Below are 15,919 nucleotides of genomic sequence, written 5' to 3' on the forward strand. Positions count from 1 at the left end.
CACATTATGGGGTCAATCCAGCATGACTGGTGTCCTCAGAGGGAGAGATCAGGACACAGACATGTGTGCACAAAGGGAAGACCAGGTAAGGACAGAGAGAGAAAGAAACGGTCTGTGAGCCAAGGAGAGCAGCCTCAAAGGATACCCTATTGATCTAGCCTTCTGGCTCCGAGAACTGAGAAAAATCAATGCATGCTGTGATAACACATGACAATATCTGACAGCAGCCCTAGCCCCACATTCTTCCCAACCACAACCACCTCAGTCATAATAAGCAAAAACACGTCCACATTCTGCCCATCTGTCCCCCAAGGAACCAGTTCTTCCTGCCTGTCCCACTGAGAAGCAGTTTTAGAATTTAATGACCTTTGGTCAACTTTATATTCTGAGTACTCAGCACAATGACTAATAAGTAACTAAACATATAAATAAATATTTGCTGAATGAATTCATGTGCCTGCTTTCCCATCTTGTGTTTCACTGCTCCCTTGCAAATTGCTTTTGCTGCAAATATAACTGCAATTGCTTCCACTTTAATATATGGCAGATCATGTAATTTTTAATGAAAGACGGTTTTCCCTGTAGCCTAATATCTGGCAACTCAGTGATATAAACACCATGGCAATGTTGCCTCTATTTCTTCCACACTGCTCACTTACCTCACGTCAGACCCCTGATAGATTCAGTGAGGAGTGCTGCTTTCAGTTTTCCTAATGTAACACTCGTGAGCTTAGGGAGAAGAAATCATTATGACAAGTTCTATAACCATTTGAAGCCCAGGGAATGCATAATGAGAACCCACACACTGTCAGAAACCCCAAAGCACACCAAAAAGCCAATGTCCGCAAAGATATCCTCTGCAATGGAAAAGCCACAAATGTTTCCCCTGGCACAGTCATAAATTATTGCTGTGCTATATGAAAGCTGGTATGTCTGGGTTGGGCAGTGGTTAAAGGGGGCAGGCTGGCTCTGAAATGCCAAAGAAAGGCAGTAGAAACTGGGAACTGGGGAATACTTTTGCACACAAGATAACAAACTTTATGACAAATGCAACATAAAGATTTATAATCTCTACTCAACTACTCACAGGCTATCATTTCATGGACATTATAAACTGTCATTCATTGATAAATCCATTTATTTAATTTTTTATTTCTGTTTAACAACTGGGATTCAAAGTGTTAGAGATCTGACTAACCCCATGGAAAAGTACTAACAGAAATAATATCAGAAGAATATACAAATGTTTCAAAGTTATTGTGACTATTATTTTAAATTACAATAGTAACTCTGTGACTTTAAATTATAAACCTACTCTGTATTTAAAATATGGGTGGTTCTAACAAACAAATACACTGAAGTTGGGCAACAACCATCAGTAAGCACTGGGGTTTGGCGTAGGAACTGATGGCAGTTCTGACAGCACGCATGCTTGGAGCTGCTTGCTATAGTGAAGAGAATGGGAAGAACCTGTTTCTGAATTGGTTCCCCAGCGGAAAAATGAAAAATGATTTAAGAACATTCTGAAATGAAAAGAGAAATCAAACCAAAGAAATACTTTTGCTAAATAGTTTGTCTACTGTGCAAAGCTGGTCAATCTGTTTTTAGGGAGAAATATGTGAGAGGCAGGAAGCAACTGACCAAAATGAGACATTTCATTAACTTTTTCTTTTTTCCAGAAAGGAGAGAAGAATGAAAATAAGTTAACTACCACGTCCCCAGTTAAATATCTCCCCTTGAGCATTTCTCAATGTGAACCATATATGGTAACAAAAAGTACCATATTCTGGCCACTGTATAGTTGACAAAAATCTACACTAATTCCTATTCCGCTTGTTCCTTGGTTCAGTCTCAGCACGTTCAGCTGCTCTTGTGCGGCGACTCTGACGTGGGCTTACTTCTCTGTCTTGAGGATCATTTCTGAAAACAGGCAAAAAAAAAAGAAATAACATCTTAGAGAGTAATGGTCATTCTCCTACAGCAACTCCTAGTTCCTAAGTACTTACACATGTGTGGCTTCATTAAAACCCACGAACAGCCCTTTTTTTTAGGGATAAATCTATAATCTGTATTATTATCATTATTATTCCCGCCTTATAAGCAAGAAAGCAGTGAATTTGCAAAGATCATAGATGATCAGGAGCCTTTTTTTTTTTTTAAATCAAAATCCAAAAGCTTTTAAGACATGTTGTGCTATAATCTCAGCACTCAGGAGGCAGAAGAAGGAAGATCATGTATTTGAGGCTACCCTGCATGATATACAGTAAATTCCAGGCCAGCCTAGGGTGTATATACGAAACATGGTTTTAAAAAGCAAACAGAGCTAGAGATGGCTGTCAGTAAAATGCTTGCCTTGCAAGCACAAAGACCTACATTCCATTCCTAGAACCTACATTAAAAAAGCCAAGCACAGGGGGTAAGTGCTTATAATCCCAGTGGATTCCTAGGGCTTGCTGACCCAGCCAGTCTAGCCTACTTGACAAGCTCCATGACAGTGAGAGATCCTGCCACTTACCACTCTCTGCTTTCTGCCCCCGAAAGGTGGATGGTACCTAAGGGACAGCATTCAACACTGTCCTCTTGCCTCTGCACACATCTACCCCAACAACACACAATGTGCATCTGCACAAACATAAACACATATACATTCACACACACAAAACAAAGTCCAAAGAAAAGATAAGCCCTCCCAAAGATATATGGGCCATACAAATTATCTCACTTTGGATAGAGCATTAAAGAGAGACAACTGCTATACAATCGAGTAAAAAACAAAAGATCAGCTAAACTTATGCGTCCTTTTTTGGGGGGCGGGAGTTGGGGATAGAACCCTGGGTCTCACACATGATAAGCATACGCTCTGCCATGAATGCTCAAGTATAAGGTAACACTGCAACCCTAGCACAGGAGTCACATGTACTTGCAAGTCTCTTTTTATATGCCTCCACCAGGTGCTTGTGAAGAAGCCTAGGAACAGGCCAGAAGCAGGACAGCTACTGTGGAGGCCTTGAGGCAGGCAGAAGGCCTGTCTGTCTGTCTGTCTGTCTGTCTGTCTGTCTCTGTCTCTCTCTCTTTCTCTGAGACAGGGAATCTCTGTAGCCACAGCTGCTCTGAGACTTGCTATGTAGACCAGGCTGGCCTGGATCTCATAAAGATCCACCTGCGTCTGCCTCCCGAGGACTGGGATTAAAGTCATGTGCCAAAATCCCACTAGGTTACTTCTCTTTTGTGCTATATGAGAGGAAATATTTCTTCAAAGAACTTGTAAGTATGATATATGAAGTTGTTAAAAGCCTCAGTAAACTTAAAGATGTGTCAACCAAAATCATCCAAATTGGGGGGGAGGGGAGCTGGAGAGATGACGCAGCGGTTAAGAGGCCTCCTGATTTTCTAGCCCAAAGTTCAATTCCTAGAACCCATGTCAGGTGGCTTAAAACCACCTGAAACTCCAGTTCTGGAGGATCTGATGCACTCTTCTGGTCTTTGTGGGCACCTGCATGTACATGGCATATATTCACACAAACACACACATATACACAAATAAAATATACATATACTAGAATCCATAGAGGAGAGAAACAATTATAGGAAAAATTATACAACTGTGAGTTTTCTAAAAACATTAAGACATTCAAAAAAAACCCAAAAGTGGTAGAAAACACCCCATCAGAATAAATGTCAAAAAATAAAGCAACAACAAACAAGCAGAAAATACCTTGATGCATACACAAAGTGCTGAAAACCAAAAGGAAACTCTTGAAGGCAGGCAGAGAAGGAAGGGACATTCCATGGACGACAGATACAGGTTTCTCATCAGAAACCAGACAAGCTGCAAGGCAATGCAGTAATAGCTTTAAAGTGCCAGAAGAAAAAACTTTCAACCTAGAATTCCACTCCAAGCAAAAACATCTTTCAAAGATGAAAGTTAAACGAATACTTCTCGGACAAAAGATAAGAGAATCAACAGCTAATCTATTTAAGAAATAATACAGGAAATATTAAAGGAAGCTTTTTAAGTCAAACAAGTATGATAACCAGATAATCAGATGAAAATTTGGATCTGTGAAAAGAAACAGTACAGTTTCAACATATATAGAACTAAATATATGACAGGAGGACCATGAATTGGCAGAAAGGACTGGAGTTCTCATACACCAAGAGCATAGTACCTGAAGGCTGTGATAACAGTGTATGTTACAAGCCCTAAGGCAAACACTAAATATTTAAAAATAAAGGTAAAACTAATAAGCCAATACTACAAGAGAATGAAATAATAAACTATTGCCCATTGATCCAAAGAGGTTCAGAAAGGGGGGGGGAAGAGCGTGAAACTGTGTAAGACAAACAGAAAACGATGGAAATGGTCATACACTGTCAACACTGAGCTGGTGATGTAGCTCAGTTGGTAGAGTGCTTACCCAGCATGCAGAAAGCCCTGGGTTCCACCTCCAACACCATATAAACCAAACATGGTGGTGCACACCTATAATTCTAGCACTTGGTGGGTGAAAGCAGGAAGACAGAAGGTTAAGATTGTTCTTGGCTACAAAGCAAGTGTAAGGACAGCTTGGGATACATGAGATGCTATCTCAAACAAACAAAAACCCCTCATCATCAATAATTCCAATAAATTTAACTGGTTGAATTATTCAATTAAAAGTCAGAATACCTATCAAATTGGAAAAAAAAACTGCATGCTGTGTATTTATAAAAAGCAATCTAAATGTGTCAAAAATTGAGAAAGGGTTAAGATTCTACCCCACCTACAAACTAAGAAGTTAGCTTGACAGTTTCATAGAAACTGGAAGAGAGAACATGAGATGTCTGCAGTGGACAATGTATTGTTCATACCGTGATCAGCACACACAGGATAGGCATTTATGCTGCTTCAAGACCCAAATTCCAAAGGGTGACATGAAGAACCAGATGATACCAGCATGGGCAAGGGGTTACATGTCAGGAAAGAAACTCTTCTAAGGGGCAGTGTTTTTGTCTCTTTTTTGTTCTAGAGAGAATCTATGTGTTCTTCCAAGGCTGATTATTGTACAAATACCTTGGAAAGGTAGACTAAAAAATTTGGCATGAGCAGTCAGTGCTCATCATCAGAGTGGCTTCTTGGAGAATTTTCTCTAAGTATAGATCACTCTATCAGCCACTATGCTTAACTGACAGAGTTGGGATTACATCCATTCTATCTGTCTCATAGAATACTTAAAGGTACTAGCAGCAGAATGAAGTAAATTTGCAATATTAACCCCTGTCTCCCAGGGTCCCAGATCTACCAAGAACAAATTCCAAATACCTTCAGTGACTACCTTAGAAAGCCATATGGAGCCTGTCTATTTAAGCTTTCTACTTGGCCCAAGGTGTCACTGATTCAGAGACAGGAAGATGTATAACACCTGTAGTAACACTGACCTAGTCTACAAAGAGGAAATCCATGGCAATTCTATCATCCATCAGAATCTTGGCCAGAGCTAAGGCCTTCATAAACACCTTCCAGAGGTGAGGAGCAGTGAGCATGCCTCAGCTAAAGGCAAGGGCAAATAACTGGATGATTCTTATTGCTGGGTGTGCTCAAACCATCATTCATCCCTCTAGGAAGCTCTGCCCGAGAAACAAAAAGTAGCCTCAATCTGGAAAGATCACCACAATTGCCTGAGTGCTATATGATCTGTCAGTTAATTTTTAAAAAAAATTTATTATGACCATCACTACTGTGTTAGTCTCCATGTTTCTGAGAGAGTTGAAAACTAATGCCTGGCACAGTCTGGAGCACTCACCACAATAGTATTCTTGAAGAGATAGTGATGTTGTACAGCAACATCAACTGGAGTATACAGGCTGATGGTATACTTCCTGTGAGACTGACTGGCCAGCTAGTAAACTTCAAAATAGTTTCTAACTTAGCTCAAAAAATTGAATCCAGTCCTTGCTTTCAAGAGTACCTGAACCACCAGTATGACCTATCTCATCAGTACCAGCTGAGTGGTGTATCTGAGCAACACATGGGAATAGGAAGAATAAAGACATTTCTGTATGGGAAGAACAAGGGCTGCTGAACAGAGCTCTTAGTAAGGTTAGGGTGAATGAAGATTAGCACATTCAAAGTCATCTAGCAGGGTAGAGCAGGCAGTAAAATCTAAGGCACTTACAACCATCTAGGAGAGTCTCACCAAGGAATTTTCCAGTGTCAGAAATTCACCAGGAACTGCTCAGAAAGTCAGAGTCCATCAGCATCCCTTCCTCTCCACAGCTTCTACAGTCTAAGAGCTTCTCTTCAGCTGTCAATGCTGTTGGTATCCCTTCCCCTCTACAAAGCCAGTGTGCCAGTCCCATTAATTAGTATTTCACTTTTCTCTATATTATTCCCCATGTTCACCCAGTCTCCTTACCCAGAAAGGTCAGAAGACCCTTCCCACTTTTTCTGGGGTTGGTCATAGTAGGGGGACTCAGTCAGTAGGGTACTCAACCAAATGGCTGAGATTCTTTTGATCTAGAACAAAAGTTAGCAAATTTTCTGTAATAGTCAAAATATCTTTGTGTTTTAAAGACTCCGAAAGGCTGCTGCAACTACTTGACCCTGTTGTAACATGGAACAACAAAGTAATGTGAACAACCATCAGCTAAAGGAATATGTATGGCTATGTTCTAATAAAGTTTTTGTTAAGAAAAGCAGACAGTGGACCAGATTTGGTTCATGAGACTTCATCTGCCAACCCCAGATGTAGGACTAGGGCAGTCTACCAAAAGAATCAAATCTGAATTCCTTAGATACTTCTTGGTCAAACTCCCACCCAAGCACAACTCGCGGGAGTTGGTTTTCTCCTTCCACCACGTGAGTCTGGGAGATTAAACTCAGGCCATCATGCTTGGGAAGAAGCACCTTCACCAGCTGAGCCATCTCACTGGCCCTGGAATTCTGAGTTTTTGAACAGGCATAACCCTAATACCATTAAGAAAAACAATCGCTACCCAGAAAGTGGTCAAAAAAGGGAAGACTCAGTGGCCAATCCTATCAACACCTTGATTTTGGATCTCTAGCCTCCGGGGCTATGGGAAAATAAATTTTTATTGTTTACGCCATCTTGTTTGTGATACTCTAGTCCCCTGTGGACTCTAGAGACCTTGCCACTCTCTACCCAGAGATTCCCATTCTGCAGTGGGTCACCATGGATTTACAAGATTAGAAGGGCTCAAAAGAACTTACTAATCAAATGGAAATGACATGCAAAAAAATATAGCCGGCTTCGCCCCACGGTCATCTCAGCTTTACACAGGACTGTGGCAGCTATAGCATCTGGGGATACTTTATCGCTTCCTCTGCTCCCTTATACATTTATCAAAATTCATACAATATGCAACAGAAATGAACCCTAATATATGGTTACATTTATTGAAAAAGGTCTCATATTACCTGGTTTAAAGCTTTACTATTAAACAGCAATCAACAAAGTGTTAAAAAGACAAATATGATCAACAGAAGAGTCTAGACATAAACCTACATATACATATTTGGTAGATTTTCTATAAAAAGAACATAGGACAGTCTCTTCACTATCTAGTGCTGGAGCAATTAGAGAGCCTTATGCAAAAAACAAAAACAAAAACAAAAATGGAACCATGGTCATTCCCAATGTCTTATGATCATTGTACTTCAAGCAGGCTACAAATCTTAATATAAAAACTAAAACTTCTAAGACATAAAATAAAAATATTTGTGAGCTTAGGTATTCTGATTAGTTTTTATAGTCAACTTGACACAATCTACAGTCACTTGGGAAGAAGAACCACCAAAGGAAAATTTTCCTCAATCAGAATGGGTTGTAGTCATGTCTGAGAGATTATCTTGATTGACAGATGTGGGAGGGGCCAGCCTCCTGTGGACAACATCACCCTAGGCAGATGGGCCTGAGCTGAAGAAAGGGAAGGAGGGAGGGACAGAGGGAGGGAAGGAAAAGATGAGAGAGAGAGAGAGAGAGAGAGAGAGAGAGAGAGAGAGACAGACAGACAGACAGACAGACAGACAGATAGAAGCAAGCTAGCTAGTTGGCTACCTACCTAGTGAGCAGGAGTTGGAGACCAAGCCAGTAAGCAGTGTTCCTCCATGGTTTCTACTCCAGGTACCTGCCTTGAGTTCCTGCCCTGAGGAACTGTGACCTGGAAGTGTAAGCTGAAATGAAGCCTTTCCTCCCAAAGTTGCTTTTGGTCATGGTGTTTATCACAGTAACAGAAAGCAAACTAGAACATTGGGTCATGCAAAAGTTTCCTAGGCAGGACAAAAATCATTGAAATTGATAAATTACATTTCATCCAAATTAAAAACTGCATTTTGAGAAACAATAGTAAGAAAATGAAAAGGAGAATAAGCAATAGAGAAAGATCAGAGTGAGGCCTCTGGGAAGCTCTGCATGGTAGCATGTATTGAGCACACTTCTTGGCATAGCACTTTCAAAAAAGCAGACAGGTAGACCCGCAGAACGTGCTGAGGACTTAGAGAGCCTGGGAATTCCCAAGTTCTTTTGCTTTAGGGAAACATTCTCTAAGAAAGGCCAGGAGACCACTGGTGCATAGTCTGAGCGGAATTCTGCAGGCCCATTTTAGCTTGCCTGGCCTCTATCCACAAAGGATTGTGAAGAGAATGAGTCTGTGTCCATGGCTGTGCTGGATAGCTTTAGTTGTCATCTTAACACACCTGAGAAGAAGGAACCTCAACTGGGGAACTTCTTCTATTGGATTGGCCTTGTTGACATGTTTGGGGGCATTTTCTTAATTGTTGAGTGGTGTGGGAGGGTCCAGCCCACTGTGGGCAGTGCCATCCTATGGTAGGTGGTCCTGTGTTGTATAAGAAAAGAGGCTGAGCAAAAGCCAGAGGGACAAGCCAGTAAGAGTGTTCCTCCATGGTCTGCACTTTAGCTTCTGCCTCCAGGTTTCTGTCCTGTGTCCTTGCTTTGAGTTCCCTCAATGATGGACAGTGCTATAAGCCAAATAAACCATTTCCTCCCCAAGTTGGTTATGGTCAATGTTTTATCACAGCAGTAGAGAAACAAACTAGGACAGTGGTAATGTTTCTTTAATTGAGTTTTAATCCTTATTGCTTGTAGATAGTATTCATATATGTATATATATTCCTAATCATTTTATATTCTTGAGGGATTGACCTTTTCAAGCATTATAAATGTCTCTAGTTCTATTAATTTTTTTTTTATCGAAAGCCTAATTTGTCTTTGTCTGAAATCAGTACAGTTAATGTTAGCTTTGTTTGGTTGTCTATATGGTATATCTTTTCTATTGTTTTGCTTTCAATTTACTGGTATCTTTGAAGACAAAACATAGTGGGATAGTGGATCTTTTTCTAACCTATTCTGTCAATGTCTGCCTTCCTACTGGATTGTTTAACCCATTTTTATTTACTATAATCACTTGTAAGGCAGATTTTTTAAGTGCCACTTTTTAATTTAATTTTTAATTCTCTTTTTTCTACTTATCTTAAAATTTCTTCTCTCTTTCTATTTTAATTTTAGATGCAGGGTCTCAAGTAGCTCAGGCTGGCCTCACACTTTATATGTAGGAGAAGATGAGCCTGAACTTCTGATCTTCCTGCTTAGTACCAAATTCGGCTAATGCATCAAGGAAGGTAACTTCTAAAAATGGCCTCCAGATTTAGCAGCATAGAGACCCTTAAAGGCTTTGGTGGGAACAAGTTCAGAAGAAGGAAGGCTAAATGGAAAACGAAGAAACAGAAACTAAGTGGGAATCATCTACTAAAGCAGAAGGACAGAGACACCTGCAAAGGCTACCACTATACATTGAGGAGAATGAAATGAGAAAGACCAGTTGAGGAGAGGTTGCTCGTGTAAGGGGAAAGAAGGGCAAAGGGAGGAGGCTCTAGACAGGAGGCAAAAGGAGGAATTCAACTGTGGCAGGAGAAGTCATGCCTTTCTTTTTATAAAAAGAGAAAATGCGGATAATGTATGCACAAATATGGCAGCATACGTTTAGGACTGGCAAGATAAAGATTCCTATAAAATGACCCATCTTCTTCATAAGAGAAGGGATTAAATGTTTCTAAGGACTCTGAGTCAGTGCTTAAGATCAAACTATTAAATTGTCCAAAGAAATAATATGAACTTATAGAAACAACCTCTGATAAGTAATTCAAGTTATTATACCCAGATTCCATTTCTAAGATGAAATATTCACAAACAAGTAGCAAACTGGGAATTTTTGCCTGACATGGATTATTATAAATCAGCATACACAAATACTTTGTATAAAAATCGGCTGCACAGAATTCTATTTCTCAGGTCCAAATCTTTCTTTTTGTTTTTGTTTTTTGAGACAGGCTCTTTCTGTAGCCCCAGCTTGCCTGGAAGTTGCTATGTAGACCAGGCTAGTCAATGCCTGCCTGCTTCTGCCTCCTGAGTGCTAGGATTAAAGGCTGAACCACCATGCCCAGCTTATTTTTTGATTATGAGAACTCACTTGTGTGCTGCTTCCCAGGCTTCTTCTTCTTCCAGAAGATCTCTTATGATGTCTGAACTGGAACTGAAGGAATATGTGTATCAGCAATGCCATACCATGCGAGCTAGCATGTCATGACACAAACAACAAACAAGCCAACAGGCCAGGAGTAATCATGAGCAGCAGAGAGATGAGGCTTGGGGAGGGATGACAAAACGCCACAAGGAGACATGCAAGGGTGAACATATTCACCATCCCAACTGTGAAGAGTTTCACAGCTGTACACCTATGTGGAAATTCACCAAATTGGGTCCCTTAAATACTTATAGTTTAATATATACTAACTAAATTTCAATAAAGCTATAAAAACTTTAATGAATTAGCAAAGGTGAAAAAAATCACTAAAACTTAAATAAATCCCTCAGCATGAAACCTGAGTCTAAAGAGAATATGGTCATGAGGGATCTTAATCTCCCATGCCAACCAAAGATCAATCATATTTTCCTCAATCCCCAGAACCATCAAAAAGGAAAAGAGGGAAAAATGTGTTTTAAAAACTAAATTCTAGTGCTGGGATTCACAAGAGATAACTTGGTAAGTGGCTTTTAGTTTCTTGGTAACCAAAGTAAAGTAAAATATAATGAATCGGAACAGTGCTAATAATGGAAATTTGTTATAAATGTGATGTGGCTTAGAATGTCACATCTCTGGCTTAACTGCAGCAGTGTACCATAAAGAAGGTCACAGAAGACGTGCATTATTCTTTTAAAAGAAAAAAAAATCTATTTGAAGGCTTTACATCTTGTTCTTACCCAAGCCAATAAAGATTACCTTAGAAAGGCTACGTACTCACCAATAAGCACTTCTCTACACATTCAGCATGGAATGTCAGAGACACCACACAGGACACTCAGAAGTAAATCGTGCTTACCAGAGTGAGGAAAGCTAAAACACATCTATTCTATTTTAGGAAAATCAACAGGGCTGAAAATGTTAAATGCTAATTATAATAACAAAAGTTTGAAAATCATGAAGATTTAAAGTGTCACCAAAGCATTCTCGACCATTTCTGACAAACTCCAGTGCAGCCTATGACTACAATGCCTGGACAAAGAAAGGCTGCAGAGATCAAATGTTTCCCTCAACATGTTGCCCTCTAAGTGCTCTAGAGTCTCAAGGGCCCATTCTGACTGTGAATCCTATACGGCCTATGGGAGATGGTGTGTCCAGTCACAGGACAAGTGGACCTCCCACCCTCCCCACCCACCCATACTTCTAGTACATTTCATTTCCTAAGCATTTTAGAACAAGGAGCTCACTGGAAAGAGTAACTGGGTATTTTTTGGCTTGAAAAAATACATGATACAGAACAGCTATAAATTTGGCAATATTTTAATTGTATTTCTTCGTTATAGCAGCACACGTCATTTTCTTAGTAGCAGCACACATATTTGTAAGACACTGCTCTGTCAACAGTGAATTCTGCCTTGCCCACATATGCACTGTACTTGCTCCTTCAGGCCCCTCTACTGGGAACCAATGTCCCAGCCTGTCATAGTATCTAAGCATCTGTTATGCCTTTCCACTAAGGGTGGCTCTTCTCAAAAGCCAATTGTCCCTCAGAAGAATTAACACTTGTCATCAGTCAATTTCACCTGACACTGGCTTGTAACAAGTCTTCCTATTAAACAACTAGCTAAATGGAGCTATTATTAGAAGAGGAGGAAAAGCAGAAAACCCTTCAGGTCATTTAACAGATTTCACCTACTTTACTACTGTCCAAGAGACACAGCCCCTCACTGGGAACAGCTCATACTCGCTGCCTCTACTATCCCCACAGAGGCAGTTCTAAAGTTTTCTAGTTCTAAAACCTCAACTCTGACTCCTCCTTACTATACAGATAACTATCACACTTTCACAAGAAAACGAAGTTGTTCTAATCTAACTCATTTCTTCCTCTCCATTCCAATGTCATCCATTCTTTTCCTGAACAGAGTTTAAAGCAGTATTTCTCAATCCTTCCCCATTTTTGTCTTCTGAAGGAGACTTTTTAGACTTCTACTTCATTTTGTTTTGTTTCTTTTTGACAGGATCTCCCTAGTCCCAGTCTACTGGAAGTCACTATATAGACCAGACTGGCCTTGATCTCACAGAGAACCCCTGTCTCTGCCTCCAAGAGCTGGGATTAAAGTTGTGTGACCTTTTCCATCAAAGTTTAAAATCACAAATGTAATGTCTGTCTCTGTGTGTGTCCCTATTACACATAAAAATAACATGATTTTCTTGTCCTCTGGGAATGGAGGTAGGAGGGATGGGGACAGCAATGTTGCTTCTTCTAAGGAGCCATGAGTCAGGGGATGAAGTTGTGATTACTTGACTCTGCATTCTACAGATATCATACTGCTAGAATAAAGAGTACAATCAGTTTCTTGTCTAATACCCGCCCCCCACCAAACATACCACTAAAAAAACAAAACAAAACAGAAAACCCCAGAAAGGTTACAAAGCATCCTACTATTCCAGCTAAGTAGGATGGTTCCACCTGTCCAGAACCTAGTACTTTGAGATCAGTTTCCAAAGGGGCTTTGAAATCACCAGCACAAGTCACTGATCTGCTGAAGGGACATATGTGTGGCCCATTTTTAGCATATGCTGAACAGGGGTTTAAGATGCCTCAGTGTAAAAAGATGCTAAAGGTCTACAAAGCACATTTGAGAATCATCTCCAGTTTCCTTTCCTTCCTGCCTTCAACACCACGCCCAGCCTTGCTGGCAGCTCCCCAGTGTCAATTCTCATTCCCCTTCTTTCTACTATACCTTATGTATTCCCAAGAAAGACCTTAAAAATAAAAAACTGACTTGTACAAAGTCTAAGATGTGTGAAGTTTACTGTAGTGACTGCATGCTATGTCTGCTGCTCCAATTCTAGTCACCACTGAATACTAAGAGCTGATACGAACACACTGCAATAGCAGACAGAACCTTTCAAGCCTATAATGCATTCATGACCTCCTACTCAAAAGCCGGATGTTGAAAATTAAACACACAGTTTCCTAATTAGAATTTTACAAAGGGACTACTGTGCATAATAGTTGGTGTTACTAAAATCACCACTCACAAATTTCTTTCTTGTGGACAGGGGCAATTAATATCTTTGAAGTCTTAGTCATTTTAATATGCCTTGATGATTAAAAATTCCCTTTATATGCTGTCAAGATGTCTAAAAAAAAAAATCTTTTGAAAAAATGTAATTACTCATTCTGATATACCTGGGGTTAGAACACATACAATCCTATACAATTAAAAATTTTAAGTCTAGAGCAAGAGTTTTTTTTCAGAATAAACTTAAGTGAACTTCAGCTTCTTTATTAGTTGGGTCCAGAACATTCTGGAAGACATTTTTAAGGCACTAGATGAATAGAAGGTCTGGAATATAAAAGTTATAGCTCCTTTATAGAAGACATATCTTTTGATGTGACCATCAGTCCAGGCCAGTGGATATTACTGTATAGATTACATATTTTAAAAAAGTCTAACAAATACTGAATTTTAAATTGTACGAATTCCTAACTTGAATTTTGGAAGATTATATTAAGCTCAATTAGGCTATCCATGCTTAATTTTTCTCATACCATTTAAGCTTTATTTTAGCTCAAAATTCAGAAAGATGAGCTAGCCCACGTGCAAGTGTCTGCATGCACCTTGGAACAGCTGATTTGTTCTCTGACCAAAAGCAACATCACTTCTTTTTAAAAAATATTTTACTTATCTTTATTTTATGCATATGAGTGTATTGCTTGCATGTATTTAAGAGCACCCATGTTGTGCCGTGCCAGGGAGGTCAGAGGAGGGCAGAGGATTCCCTGGAACTGGAGTTACGGGCAGTAGTTGTTAGCTGCCATGATGAGTGCTAGGAATTGAATCCTGGTCCTCTGCAAGAGCAGCCTATACTCTTAACCACTGAGTCATCTCTCCAGCCCTGCAACATCACTGCTTATCAGGCTACTATCTTTGCACATTGCTACTCTAGTATTCAATTTCATCCTGCCAATAAGGACTTTATTACCAAACTGAAAGATGTTAAATATCTCTACAAAGCTGTGAACTGTAATGACATGTAGAGTGAGAAGGGGAAAAAAAAATCACAGATTTCAGTGTCAAAATTAAGACAGATTCTTGCTGCTGAAAGTGTATAATCTTGGACAGGTTATATAACCTCTCCAAATCATAAAACCCACATCTGTAAAAATCACAACAACAACACATATGTTTTCCAGGGATATTTTAAGATGAATCAATATAACACATGAAATGTTAAGCATAGAGCTTGGCACAAAGTAAGTGTTCAATAAATGGCAGTTCTGTTTTCGTAAAATATCTGAGTCTGAATTTTCTAAATAATTGCCTCAGTACCATGTTTCAATTTGCCCAAGAAAACCTGATCACTATGTGCACTACTTTAATCTTTGATTCCCACTGTTTCTATGACACCAGGGTGCAAAATCATCAGAGCTTGTTATTTATCGAGCACTGCGGGTACACAGGGTACTACAGGGTAGAAAAAATGCAAGTATTTGCTACAAAAATCCTGTGGGTTAAAGATAACTTACAAGTTGAATTTTCTATTATCTAATAGTTACCCCCTTCCAAATCTCTTAATTGTGGCAATAATTTAAATGTGGTTGAATACATGCAACATTAAAACAAAATAAAAAAAACCCTTTAGCACAGGTCACTAGAGTGTTCATGGAAAGAGTATAAAATCTGCCACAGAAGGATCTTTCATTAAATGCTGTCTACTGGCATGAATTCTTCCTCAAAACCCTATTTTTAGCAATTTGTTCTGTAGGATAAACAATAGTTTATATGCCAAAAATCAGAGCAGTGGGTTAACAATAACAAATTAAAATAGTAAATATTCTAGATTTAAAAATATCACTCAATGATGACAATTACCATTTTTCTGAACAACTACTGTTATCAACTACTGTGATAATTGCCTTTTACTGGGTTTTCTCACTATTTGATAGACAAAGGTTCAGAAAAATTTAAAGTAGGTAGAAAAACAAAAACAAGAATGTACGGTCTTTTCTTTGCCAGCCATGCACTTCAACCACTGGTAGCAGAAACTCCAATACTATTCAGCTGTACAAGTTAAGAACACCTCCTTGTATGTTTGCATCAATAAGGTTTTACAAGACTTCCAACTACAGGTTTCATGGATAAAGCAAAGCTAAGAAGGGCTTCACCGATGTCTGCTGATGTAGAAAAATAAGATAATGAACCTGCAGATGAAAAGTAATCAAATTTTATTTATCAAATAATACAAAACCCTTAATAAGAAATGAGACCAAGCAACGCTAATCAAGTTCATGTTTAATTTATAAAGCTGCCTCAACATATGGTCAACTCACCCAGGAAGGCTGACAGAGCAAAAAAAAAAAAAAAAAAAACAC

At 39.3% G+C, this 15,919-nt stretch overlaps 1 protein-coding gene across 3 annotated transcripts in view; it reads right to left on the bottom strand.

Annotated features, from left to right (window-relative positions):
- Positions 1-1,120: 1,120 nt before the first annotated feature.
- Positions 1,121-15,919, bottom strand: part of Rad18 (RAD18 E3 ubiquitin protein ligase) — a 117,677-nt gene continuing 102,878 nt past the window's right edge. For 2 of the 3 annotated variants that reach the window (XM_017794794.2, XM_008854811.3), the window contains 2 exons: positions 10,486-10,548; positions 1,121-1,920 (listed from right to left, as the gene is read on the bottom strand). In XM_017794794.2, coding sequence (XP_017650283.1) covers positions 1,818-1,920; positions 10,486-10,548 — 166 coding nt within the window. In that variant the 3' untranslated portion in view covers positions 1,121-1,817. The remainder of the gene's footprint in view (positions 1,921-10,485; positions 10,549-15,919) is intronic. The other variant, XM_029557102.1, reaches the window with a different exon arrangement.

The sequence above is a fragment of the Nannospalax galili genome, unplaced genomic scaffold, assembly GCF_000622305.1.
Source record: "Nannospalax galili isolate Female #2095 unplaced genomic scaffold, S.galili_v1.0 scaffold406, whole genome shotgun sequence".
NCBI lineage: Eukaryota > Metazoa > Chordata > Mammalia > Rodentia > Spalacidae > Nannospalax > Nannospalax galili.